Source organism: Anarrhichthys ocellatus, unplaced genomic scaffold, assembly GCF_004355925.1.
Source record: "Anarrhichthys ocellatus isolate YVR2014 unplaced genomic scaffold, GSC_Weel_1.0 scaffold106, whole genome shotgun sequence".
Lineage (NCBI taxonomy): Eukaryota > Metazoa > Chordata > Actinopteri > Perciformes > Anarhichadidae > Anarrhichthys > Anarrhichthys ocellatus.
The window spans coordinates 910,526-922,297 of record NW_022280136.1 but is presented as its reverse complement, the minus strand read 5'-3'; the positions used below and the strand labels follow the sequence as shown (position 1 = coordinate 922,297).

The window sequence follows — 11,772 nt, the reverse complement described above, 5'->3', positions numbered from 1 at the left end:
ATGTATATGTAGTGTAGGCAGAGCGGATATATCACTGAGGTCTCTACTTTTTGGGTTGTTCCAGTGGTCAAGTCTGCATTTCTGTCAGTGTTTCCACCACTGCAAATTCAATTTGTGTGGCTTCATTTCTATTTGTACTTGGTATTAAAGGGATAGTGCACTTTAGCGTTAAATGACAAGATTGATGCTGCTCTCAATGTCTGCGTGATGAATATGATGCTGCAGCTGGTTAGCTTAGCATAGCATAAAGACTGGAAACAAAGTCGATGAGTCGAATACTCCGGAGGTGGCCACTCAGTCGACTGGAGAGTCTTCAAGGTCCGCCCCTTTTACCTTTTACCAAGTTGATCTAGAGCTGGTCACTTTCTACGCCTCGGAGGAAATGCGCCAGCTATGTGCGCTACGTGAAAAAAAGAGAAAGACATGTTGTATCTTCGTATTGAACAGCCAAATCCAATTTGACACAAACATTTCTAAATCAGGTACGGGCCTGGTGCAATTGTGCTGAAGAAAGACCCAATAAAAAAATCCTTTCTTCGCTTTCTCCAGGTGAGGAGCAGGAATTGGGACCCCCACCCTCAGTGGACGAGGCGGCTGATGCTCTGATGACCAGACTGGGCTTCCTGCTGGGGGAAAAGATAGTCGGCGGAGAGCCGGGGTCCTCTTACCACGCCCGGGATGATGAACAGGTAATCAAACACTTACAAACATTTAGGTTGTTTTTAGTCCTGCTTTACCTGTACAACAATTTTAAATAGAAAAACTTCTGTGCCATGTAGCAAATTCAGATTTTCAGTAATTTCAAACATATTGTAATTTTTGGAGGTGTTGTATTGCTTAATGTATGTAAAGTGTTCCTGTTATTTTGTCTGTTCCCTTCACAAATTGTTTATACCAACTAAATATACAGTATGTACTAGAGATATTCCCAAAATCTGAATTGAGTATTTGGCAAAGGACAAATAATAATATAACTTAAAACTCACCTTTTCCAGCTTTATTTTAACAAGAAATGTTTGATATATTGAGCAATCCTGTCTTTTTCACCTTTTATGATTTTAATAGGTAGAAGTAATTCTTTATAACATTGACATGCAAAGTAACTCGGAATTGTGACTGTCAAATGTACTCAAGTACCTTAACATTTTACTACAATACATTATTCTAGTAGATGTAGGTAGTTCCTTTCCACCACAAAGAGTCAGTACAAATAGCAATTAGTCTTTTGCAAAACTGATGTGATCTGTATGTTAGATACTGTATCTAAGATACTCATTATACTGCATGAATATATTGTTTCTACATTTCTTAGCCCATAACTTGAATATAAAGTAAAATGTTTATTTGTTCTTTAAATTGCATATTTTGTCCTGTCTGTCGCTTTTAAATTTAAATTTAAAAATGCTTTTTCGGTATACATGACTAAAGACATTGTTGCACATACTGACTGTATACATACAAGAAAGTGAGGATGAAACCTCATCTTTTCCCCCCACAGAGGATCTCTCCTTCCTCCAGTCTGGCCAGTAGCAGCACCTCCCCTTGCTCCACACTGCAGCCTCCTGCAGGAGGGGAGGGAAACAACAACGACAAGCACGCCTCCCCCAACCACGCCTCTGTTACCTCCCCCACCTCAACACTGGAGAGCAGAGACAGCGGCATCATAGGTGACATGCCGTAGATACAGCTTCTTAAAAAAAACAACCCTTCCACTGCTAAATTATTCACTTTTCCTGTCTTTCTCTCACTCTCTCTTTCAGCCACGTTGACCAGCTATTCTGCTGAGTCGGCAGCAGAGCGGGACGACAGCTGCAAGTACCCTGTGGACAGTTACCGCGGCAGCAGCCTGAATCTCTGGCAGCAAGGGGGCCGACCGGTGGTGGCCTCCAACTCCTCTTCCTGTATGGTAGCAGGAGGAAGCGCAAATGACGGCTTCCTGTACAGGGTGGAGGACATCATGGCCGCCTCCACTTACAGCCTCAACAAACTCCACCCAGACCGAGGCCCTGGCTCCGCCCGCTCGTCAGGCTCCACCCACTCCATCCCGCTCTACCTCATGCCCCGCCCTAATTCAGTTGCTGGTAAGATTTCAAATGGATGACGCATAGAAATAGAATTAGATAAAAGAGCTCATTCCCATTTACATCAATGTAGCAGTTTGGTCAGAGTGGCAGCCATTATTATGTGTAATGTTGCCATTTTGACTGTTGTTGAGGTGAGGTTTTGCAGTAACAACTAAAACGAGCAGTGCAGTAGTACTGTTACAAAGCATAGGAAAGCTAATTTCTACTGACAGATGAGTGACAACTAGCTAACTAGCTAGCTAACTAGTGGACAGCTGGCTAGCTAGCTAGCTCGCCAATTCCGCCCTACTTTATTTATTACTACACTGCTTACAGAAAATGAGCCGAAAAAAAATGAGACTTGTGGCCAGCGGCATTGCCGGGTCTGAAGGGCCTTTTTACACAGGATGCAGTTTGAGCTGCACTCGCACTTGACTTGACGCAGCGAGATACACGTCGTACGTCACATTACAGAAGCTAAAGATACCCTATCTTCTCTTACCACAGCAGCTACAGGCCACACAGCTGGAATTTCCTGCATACGGCTCTCAAGGTGAAGATGTCTGAGCCGGTGGCGAGAAGCTAACGGTCTTAACAGCGCAAACAATGCTGACAACACTAACAGTGCTGACAGAGCTATCAGTAAGCTGAGGGGAAACCGGAGGGTGGGTTTTACAGGCATCTGGCTGGACGTGGTAATCAGTATCCGTATGAGCACTGTGCAGAGCGGCGGCGATTAGCTAGCCAGTGGGGCACACACCCAGCTTCCATTCACATGATTGGTATCAAATTAAGTGCTCTATTGTTATCGGTATCACTTTACTGGTATTACTACTGGCATCATCATTTTTTTAAACGATACCCAGCCCTGTTTTTCATATACTTGACCTATCTGTAGTTTTCTTTCCTTTTAGCTTTAGCAACACATACAGCTCTGTTCTTCATGAGACAAAAAAGCACAGATATCCCAGATTTATTTTCTATATTCACCCTAACCTTAAAGGAATAGTTCAACATTTTGGAAATACACTTATTTGGTGCTGCAGTCAAGATGTCGTTAGCCTAGCTTAGCATTAAGACTGGAAGCAGGGGAAACAGTAAGCCTGGCTCTGTTCAGATTGCATACTAACATCTCTAAAAATAGTTATGAGCTCCTTGTTTGTCGGTCGTAATGTGCAGATACAAAACAACCAGGCTGAAAGACACAGACAGTGCCTCAGTAACGTGTTCAGAACTCATCCTCCCTTTCCTCTTTTTCCTCTCTCTGTGTCTCATAAAATCTAAAAAGGAAGGAAATGACATGTATGACGTTCCTCAAAACACACACACACACACACAGGATACAAGGCACAGCCTGCACTGACATTCTCTTTGGCTGTAGCGGATTGTAACTGGATTGAGTGGATCAAACTTTGGGTAGGTGTCTGTCTGTCTTTGTCTGGAGTCGAGACAACTCAAAGTTAACAATATTCATGCATGTTTTGTTAGATTTCAAATCAGCTGTGGCTTTAATGGAAATCACGACACAGCACTCCATGGAACAATGTCCTACAAATCCTGCCTGTTCCTCCCTTCACTAACGATAGATCAGAAAAGGAATACGTTTCTTATCTGCAATTTTTAAAACTCCTTCTAAAAATCCTTTCAGTGTGTCAAAACCCTGTTTGTGTTTGTATTTAGATATTAGCTTGTTTTATGTCCTCATGCAGTTGTTCCTACAGGTTGTGGGTTTATTTGTTGTGGTTGACCACTGGGCAGTGTGAAGCAATGAGTTCAGCAAATTGCAAGTTAACCTGGGAAGTCACCACTGAAGGCCATGGAACTAGTCCGTCACATACCCCCCACCCCCCTTAAAACCACCACTTGATGTTTTTACTTTTGGACAGAATCAGGTTAGCTGTTTCTCTGTCCTTGTGCTAAGCTAAGCTAACCATCTCACATTTGTCGTACAGACACAAGATTGGTTTCAATCTTCTCATCTAACTCTCACCAAAATGCCATGAAGTATATTTCCCGAAAACTGTTACTTTAAGAACAGAGTTGGATCATGGCATTGGGTCCTAGTATGTTCACACCTTTAAAGCTTACTGGTTATGTATCTTTTTTTTGTCCACACAAAGACAGCTACTTATCAGAAATGTTAGTTTATCTAATGGGATTGTTGTAAATATATATAATATAATAATATTTATATAATATTGGACAATATATTATCATATATTATATAATTTTAGTCTAAACTTGAATTTACTAAACGGAGATTAGTTTTTATTGCTTGATTTTAAACCTGGATTTAATCATTTTCACTACTCAGAGCTCTGAACATTACTCATAGGTGCAACCCAGCCCAAGTGTATAATCACATCTCTACAATGTTTAAACTTAAACTTCCACTCGCCATAAGCAGCCCAGGCAACATATTTTAATAAAGTTGTTGATGTTTTATACAAAATCCCCTTACAAGATAAGATTTTCTAGTACTTATGATTCAACCAGAAGGGTTGTTTGCCCATCTAAAACTTTGTTTATGCAGAAAACAAACGTTCTCCATCATTCTCTCACTGCAGCCACCAGTTCTGCCCACCTTGAAGATCTAGCCTATCTGGATGAGCAGCAGAGACACGTCCCTTCAAGGACGTCCCTCAGAATGCCCAGGCAGAATTCTGGGAGTCGTAGTCAACAGGACCACAGAGGTAATCACACACACAAACAAACACGTAAACACAACGAAGCCATACTATTTTACAACCAGTATTACAATGCTCCTCCTCACCTCTTCTCCCGCAGTTTGTTTCACTCCCTCCCTCAACCTGAAGCCCCTCCACTTTGAGGTTCCGGGTCTCTCGTCTGATTGGCTGTTCACCGGCAGGGAGTGGCTCTTCCAAGAAGTGGATGCTTGTCTCCGCAGTGGCAACCCGGCAACCAGTCGGGGCGTGGTGATCGTCGGCAACATGGGCTTCGGCAAAACGGCTATCGTCGCCCGTCTGGTGGCGCTCAGTTGTCATGGAAACTGCATGTCGCCAACCGCCACCAGCAAACAGACCGCAGTTAAACGTAAGCAGATAGAGAGTTTTATATATATATATATATATATATATATTAGTGCTGGGCAAGTTAACGTGTTAATTTCACGTTAACGCATCATTAATTAACGCCGACAATTATTTTATCGCGCGTTAACGCATTTTTTAAATTTTATTTTTATTAAAAGACAAGAGACAATACATAGACATAACAACAAGAGGATGACAAGAACAGTGGGATAAAAGCCAGCAAACAAAAGCAGTGTGTGTGTGTGTGTGTGTGTGTGTGTATGTCCTTGAGCCTTTTGAGATGGGGAAAAAAAAAAAATAATAATAAAACAACAACAACAAAAAAAACAGGTAAGTATTTTTAATTCATTATTATTGTAACAGACTGTCTCATGTTTATCGTTTTGTATTGGAGATATGATGTCCCTTCAGGGTTGCCGCTTCTGGTCGAGGGGGGGGGAAATAAAGAGAGAAGCTGCACCAGCTGTTGCTCTCCCTGGAGACTACTGGACATCGCTGCGGTAAAGTCAGCAGACACTCAGATCTCCGTGGTCAACTCAGCAGACACTTACATTTTAGTGCACCTATATGCTGAAATTCACGGTAAACGCATTTAAACAGCACAGATCGGGAGCGAGCGAACGACTTTGAAAGTTAGCGGAAACATTAACGTGAGACAACATCCGGTTTCTTCAAAGAAGAACCAGATCTGGTTTTCAGAATAAGATGCTAACAAAGTATGAATTATATTCACATTAAGTATAAAACATGCAACCTGCATCTCGTGAACCAAATGTTATTGCCCTTTTGTTCATATAGCAGTACTTTTAAAATAAAAGTGCTCAATACACTACTTTTGAATTCGTTATTGAGCTTTGCCATAACAATGCGATTAATCACAATGAATCGCAAAAAATCCATGCGATTAATCGCGATTAAATATGTTAATCGTTGCCCAGCACTAATATATATATATATATATATATATAGTGTTGTACCAATCAAGCTATCTGTTATAAACAATCATATTATGTTAATTACATTGTCATATTGCTCATTACTAATGTAATATAAATGTAGTAACGTGTATAATGACAAATGTCTGTTTGGTTTAAGCTCGTACACCAGACGGACCATCAATACCGGAAATCTATCCAACTCTATTACCATCATCTTTTTAAAATACTTTTTACAGCTGGTGGATACAGAAATATACAAGAGAATCATAAATTATCATGCATTTAAAACTCACAATATTAATATGTCGTACCAAATACAATCTTTCATCTTAATCAATCAATGGGTAAAAAGGTTTTATTTCCTTTTTTTTCCAGTAGAAAATGGAAAATTATGTACGCGTTCAGCCGTACTTTTAAAAATAGTTTGGAGTGTTTCTTTTTTTAAACACAGTATACTCAGACTGTTTCATCTCATGACATTTATGAAGAATATTACCTAATTGAAGTCATTCTGAGGTTGACCTCAACACATCACATTCATCCTTCAACTACAATAATATTTTGGCACTGCTGACAACTAACTCTGGCACTTTTACAATTGTTTGAAATTTGTTTTATGTACTAGTTAAATTATTGTTTAAAAAAGGGGGATTCAAACCAATAGCCTTTGCTAAACTGCGGGCTGCCCATCTGGGCGACTGCGGCTCAGTGGTAGGGCAGGGTCGTCTTTTAATCAGAGGATCGGCGGTTCGATTGCTCCATGGTCCATGTCGATGTGTCCTTGGGCAAGACACTTAATTCACACCCTGTGTTTGAATGGGTGTGAAACGTTAGTTAGACTAACTGATGGACAGGTGGCACCTTGCATGGTAGACCCTGCCATCAATGTATGAATGTGTGTGAATTGGTGAATGATGACATATAGTGTTAAAGCGCTTTGAGTGGTCGGAACACTAGAAAAGTGCTATACAAGTGCATTTATCATTTGCCATCTATTATTTCTACCAGCCCAACCTAATACAGCAGGCTAAAACCAGCCCTGATTTACAGTCAGATTAGACTCTATGTGTAGGCAAATCTGTAAGAACATGTACATTAGAAAATAGAATAGAAAAAAATAGAATCATTTTTACAACAAATGAAGGGGACATAGTGAATTGTTGGCAGGAGCCGACGTCGCATGCTTGCCAAAGGACCCCCGGTGAGTTATTCCAGCCATGAAGACGACCTCGATCAGTCTGTAGGAGAAGACTGAGTCATCATGCAGAACCCAATAAAATCATTCAAGATCAGCAACCACACTCACGGCCGAGCCAGGCAGCAGGAAAACCCATTAAATCATGCAGTGGATTAAAAAAATAGCGTAAAGAAGCCAGCAGCCAGAGAGAAAGACAAAGCTGGTTTGTGTCTTTACATCTTTACTGAGATTTTAAAATGTACAAATATTCTATTATTCCCTCACTCCAGATGCAGAGGCCGTTTCTTTCTCCCACGACTCTCTGGGAAGAGGAGGAGGGGGAGACGAAGGAAGCTGTCCGGGGACTCCAGAAATGAGGAGGAGACAAGAGGAGGCGCTGAGAAGACTTGCAGCACAGGTACCATCCCCACTTCACTTAATGTAGATCTACTGTATCACGCAACAGATTACTAGAAAGCAGTAACCGAAACATTAACTCAAGTACTGCACTTAAGTACACTTTTTAGGTATTTGTACTCAACTTGAGTATTTGCATTTTATGCTACTTTGAATGTGATGCACTACATTTCCTTCAGTAAAATTATTTGCTTTCTTGTCGAAAATTAGAAGAGAAGATTGATGCCCCTCTTTAGCCTGTGCGTTAAATGTGTACCTGGAGTTTGAGGGTGGCTAGCTTAGGTTAGCATAAAGACTGCAGAAACAGCTAGCCTGTTTTTTTCCAATGGTAACACGATCCACCCGCCAGCACCTCTAAAATTTCTAAATTAACACGTCATTACTCACATCTAGGTCTTGTCATCGTTTTCAGGTTGCCAGGCAACCAGCGAACACACTAGGAGGTCACTGCACCCGGCCAAGAAATAGTCTGGTGCACAACCCCCCCGTAAAAAAACTTCAGCTAGCTGTTTCCTTTCTCTGTGCTAAGCTAAGCTAAGTAGCTGCTAGCTCCAGCTACATATTCATTCAAGGATCATTTATTGTCATTATGCAACACAGGGCTGCATAACAAAATGCAGTTGTAGCCCATTCGCTACACAAGTAAAAACGTGACAAACAACATCTTCACATTAATAATTCGGCTTGAGCACCAACAATCAGATGCCCGTTTCTGGGTTTGCCTGAGTTTTTCTGCGACCGGACATTATCCAGGAGCAGATTGGGGGGTGGAATAGCCTCAGGTCCTAGCTGTGTTATCTTAGCTTCAGACTCGGCTCTACTCCGTAGCTCAGTAGCGTTTGGTCCGGCAGGTCTGGCTGGGTGCTCGGCCGCGGGTGGTGATCGTCTCAAGGTCCGCTCCCCACGAATGAATCCAATGCCTACGCTCCCTTCTCCGATGTTGATGAGTTTTTCTGTCATATTCCACAAGCGCTCAAGTAATAAAGACAAAAAGACAAGAAATTATGACAAAAATGTAACAAAATTCATGGGAGCTACCGGCCACAGCATGTACATGCGCCGCCATTGCCGTTGCTTTCCGTAAAGAAATGAGTGTATCAATCTCATTACTAATTAAGCATGTATATTTTGGAAAATGAGAACGTTTTCCATTTGACCCCCAAATATTTTAGATCTTATGGAGTTTTGAGCCACTATACTGTAGTTAGCATAGTTAACCTGCTGCTGCGTGCAAACTGTTGTTGGTCCGGTGGAAACTTAAAAGGCTGGTAAAGAAATTAGCAACAACAAGCTCAAAGGTCTTGCTAAAATCCACAAACTATGCAAATATCTCTTCCTGTCTGACCTCGCAGGTAGTCGCATATCATTTCTGTCAAGCTGATAACTGTCACACCTGCCTGGTCCCGGAGTTCGTCCACAACATGGCGGCGATGCTCAGTGACGCCCCCCAGCTGTCGGCCTATCGGGAGCTGCTGCACCGCACGCCACAGCTACAGAGCACGCTCAGTCTGCGCTCCTGCATCCAGGATCCGAGCTCCGCCCTCCAGAGAGGAATACTAGAACCACTGGACGCTCTCTACAGAGGTACACCAGGGATGCTCTGTATTATTGATGCTTGCTTCTCTTCTGTAAAAGTCAAGGATATAATACTCAATGTGTTCTGTTCTATATTGTTTGGTTTTTTTTTCCAGAGAGGAAGTTGCACGTGGATGGGGCAGGGCTTATTATACTGATTGATGGGCTGAATGAGGCAGAGTTCCACCGGCCGGACTACGGCGACGCACTGACTTCATTCCTTTCCCGAAACGTCCAGAAATTTCCTTCCTGGTTGAAGGTCATAACCACTGTCAGGACCGGTCAGCAGGTATACACACACACAAAAACAGAACTCAGACAACAGCTGTTGGATGTTCTGTTAAACTATGCATTTATTAAAGCTGCATGTAAGTTCACCATATGTGGTGATCATCAAATTCTCTTCAAAAATCAAACAAGAATTACAGCAAAAATACTGTAACAGTGTGCACAGGGCTGTAGTGAACAAAACTTGGTATCACAAGAGTTTGGAGCATGTTAGATTAATGTTTTTTTTATCCTATCCAAAACTAAAACGTGACACAAAGAGCAAAAAACTAAACACGATTCAAAGATTTTCAGTGTAAGGAATGCTTTGAACTGTGTGTTTATCTGCGCTAACGTTAGCTGCCAACATTAGCATAACGAGCTTACAGTAGTAAAGTAAAGCCAACATTAGTATAACTAGCTTACAGTGGAAAAGTAAAGCCAACATTAGCATAACGAGCTTACAGTAGTAAAGTAAAGCCAACATTAGTACAACTAGCTTACAGTGGAAAAGTAAAGCGTTTGTCATTACATTACATTAGTTTATAGGGTTACGGATTACATTAAAAAAGTACATGGTATTTTCCCCACTGTGTGGAAGCTCGTTGTAGATGCTATCAGAGATTAAGATAACGTGAGGGGCCGTGTCCTGCTCTTTATTGGATTCTGGAAAGCTGACACTCAAGCAGCCTTAGCCAATGTTACCGGAGATAGCGTTGCATTTGCCAAACATGTCGGTTACATGTCAGCCCTTTTTTTCCCGCAACATTTAAAGTAACATTTAAAGTATATTCAACAGCCAGCAGGGTTATGACAGATAGGAATAAATCTTTTTCTTATCATACTTAATGTAGCAAATATTTAAGAGTTAAACAGGGTTCTTGTTTTAACACGACACTTTCAACAAACTCATGGAGCTAAACAACCTAAAATAAATCTTTTTTTCTGTGTTTTTGTCAATCAGGACATCGCTCGTTCTCTACCTTTTCACTGCATCTCTCTGGACAGGATGGAGGAGAACAACGCCATAGACCAGGACCTGCAGGTAACATGCACACAGTGTGTCTCTCTATCTATCTGTACATCTATGCACGTCTTTATTTTTTATTTTCTTTCTCAGGGTTACCTGATGCAGCGTATCCACAGCAGTGCAGAGATCCAGAGCAACGTGTCACTGAGCAATGGTCGCCTCGACAACACGGCGCTGGCCAAGCTCATCGGCCACCTGAAGAGCCTGAGCAAGGGCTCGTACCTCTACCTGAAACTGACCCTGGATCTGATAGAGGGGGGATACCTGGTCCTAAAGAGTTCCAGCTTCAAGGTGAGGAATGGGTGGGTTGGAGGTGAAATGAAACAAAGATTGTAGGAAAATAACATTACTCAGGTTAGTCAGTTATAATGGACAATTACTTACTTTGTATTTGTTTTGGTTATGTTACTTTGTTTCTTATTCAATCATAGTTGAAGTAGCAGTGGCTAAATCTTCTGGGAAAAAGTGTGCTAGCTTACTTAAAAAATTCTAAAAACTCTAAACATAACAAAAGATTAATACAATTTCATAAAACTTTGTTTGCATGTGAGCTCTTGTATGTGAGTTGCAGTTTAAGCACAGAAAGCAGTTGAAGAGGCTGTTAAAGTTGAGCCACTAAAAGGGTTTGAAGTGTCAGATGAAGTGCAAGAAAAATTGTTAGGCTTATGGCGGTTGAAATGTTATCTGACGAGTAAGTGCTGAAAGCTGTTTTTCCACCAAAAATAGCGCATATATGCAGGCTTTTTTAAACACAATACGCTAAAAATAATGGCAAGTGATCGAAATGTCATTTGACGAGGAAGCGCAAAAAGCAATTGAACTGTTACTCAATTCGTTATTTTTTTGTTTCAACACAAATAAAATAATACATTACTGTCTCATTTAGATGTGTGTATGTCATTTAGTTATGTACCAGTATAGTCTCTTAATTATTATCTTTTTGGCTAGGCAGACATTCCCAGGATTGAGTTTGATATACACTCTACAGGAAGACTAAATCTCTCTGCGTGTATGTGTGTGTGTGTGTGTGTGTGTGTGTGTGTGTGTGTGTGTGTAGGTGGTCCCCGTGAGTCTAGCAGAAGTCTACCTGCTACAGCTCAACATGCGGTTTCCCACCCAGTCGTCTTTTCAGAGAGTTCTGCCGCTGCTCAACGTTAATGTGGCGTCGCTGCACCCACTGACCGACCAGCAGGTACACACGTCACTGTGTGTGTGTGTGTGTGTGTGTGTGTGTGTGTGTGTGTGTGTGTGT

At 41.5% G+C, this 11,772-nt stretch overlaps 1 protein-coding gene across 3 annotated transcripts in view; it reads left to right on the top strand.

The window, feature by feature from the left end:
• The window catches only part of tanc2a (tetratricopeptide repeat, ankyrin repeat and coiled-coil containing 2a), a 38,306-nt gene that overhangs the window by 9,908 nt on the left and 16,626 nt on the right, over positions 1 to 11,772 (top strand). For all 3 annotated transcript variants that reach the window (XM_031876237.1, XM_031876238.1, XM_031876236.1), the window contains 11 exons: positions 550 to 689; positions 1,499 to 1,667; positions 1,761 to 2,081; positions 4,631 to 4,756; positions 4,851 to 5,117; positions 7,522 to 7,649; positions 9,001 to 9,232; positions 9,340 to 9,512; positions 10,455 to 10,535; positions 10,611 to 10,811; positions 11,578 to 11,712. In XM_031876237.1, the coding sequence (XP_031732097.1) occupies positions 550 to 689; positions 1,499 to 1,667; positions 1,761 to 2,081; positions 4,631 to 4,756; positions 4,851 to 5,117; positions 7,522 to 7,649; positions 9,001 to 9,232; positions 9,340 to 9,512; positions 10,455 to 10,535; positions 10,611 to 10,811; positions 11,578 to 11,712 (1,973 nt within the window). The remainder of the gene's footprint in view (positions 1 to 549; positions 690 to 1,498; positions 1,668 to 1,760; positions 2,082 to 4,630; positions 4,757 to 4,850; positions 5,118 to 7,521; positions 7,650 to 9,000; positions 9,233 to 9,339; positions 9,513 to 10,454; positions 10,536 to 10,610; positions 10,812 to 11,577; positions 11,713 to 11,772) is intronic.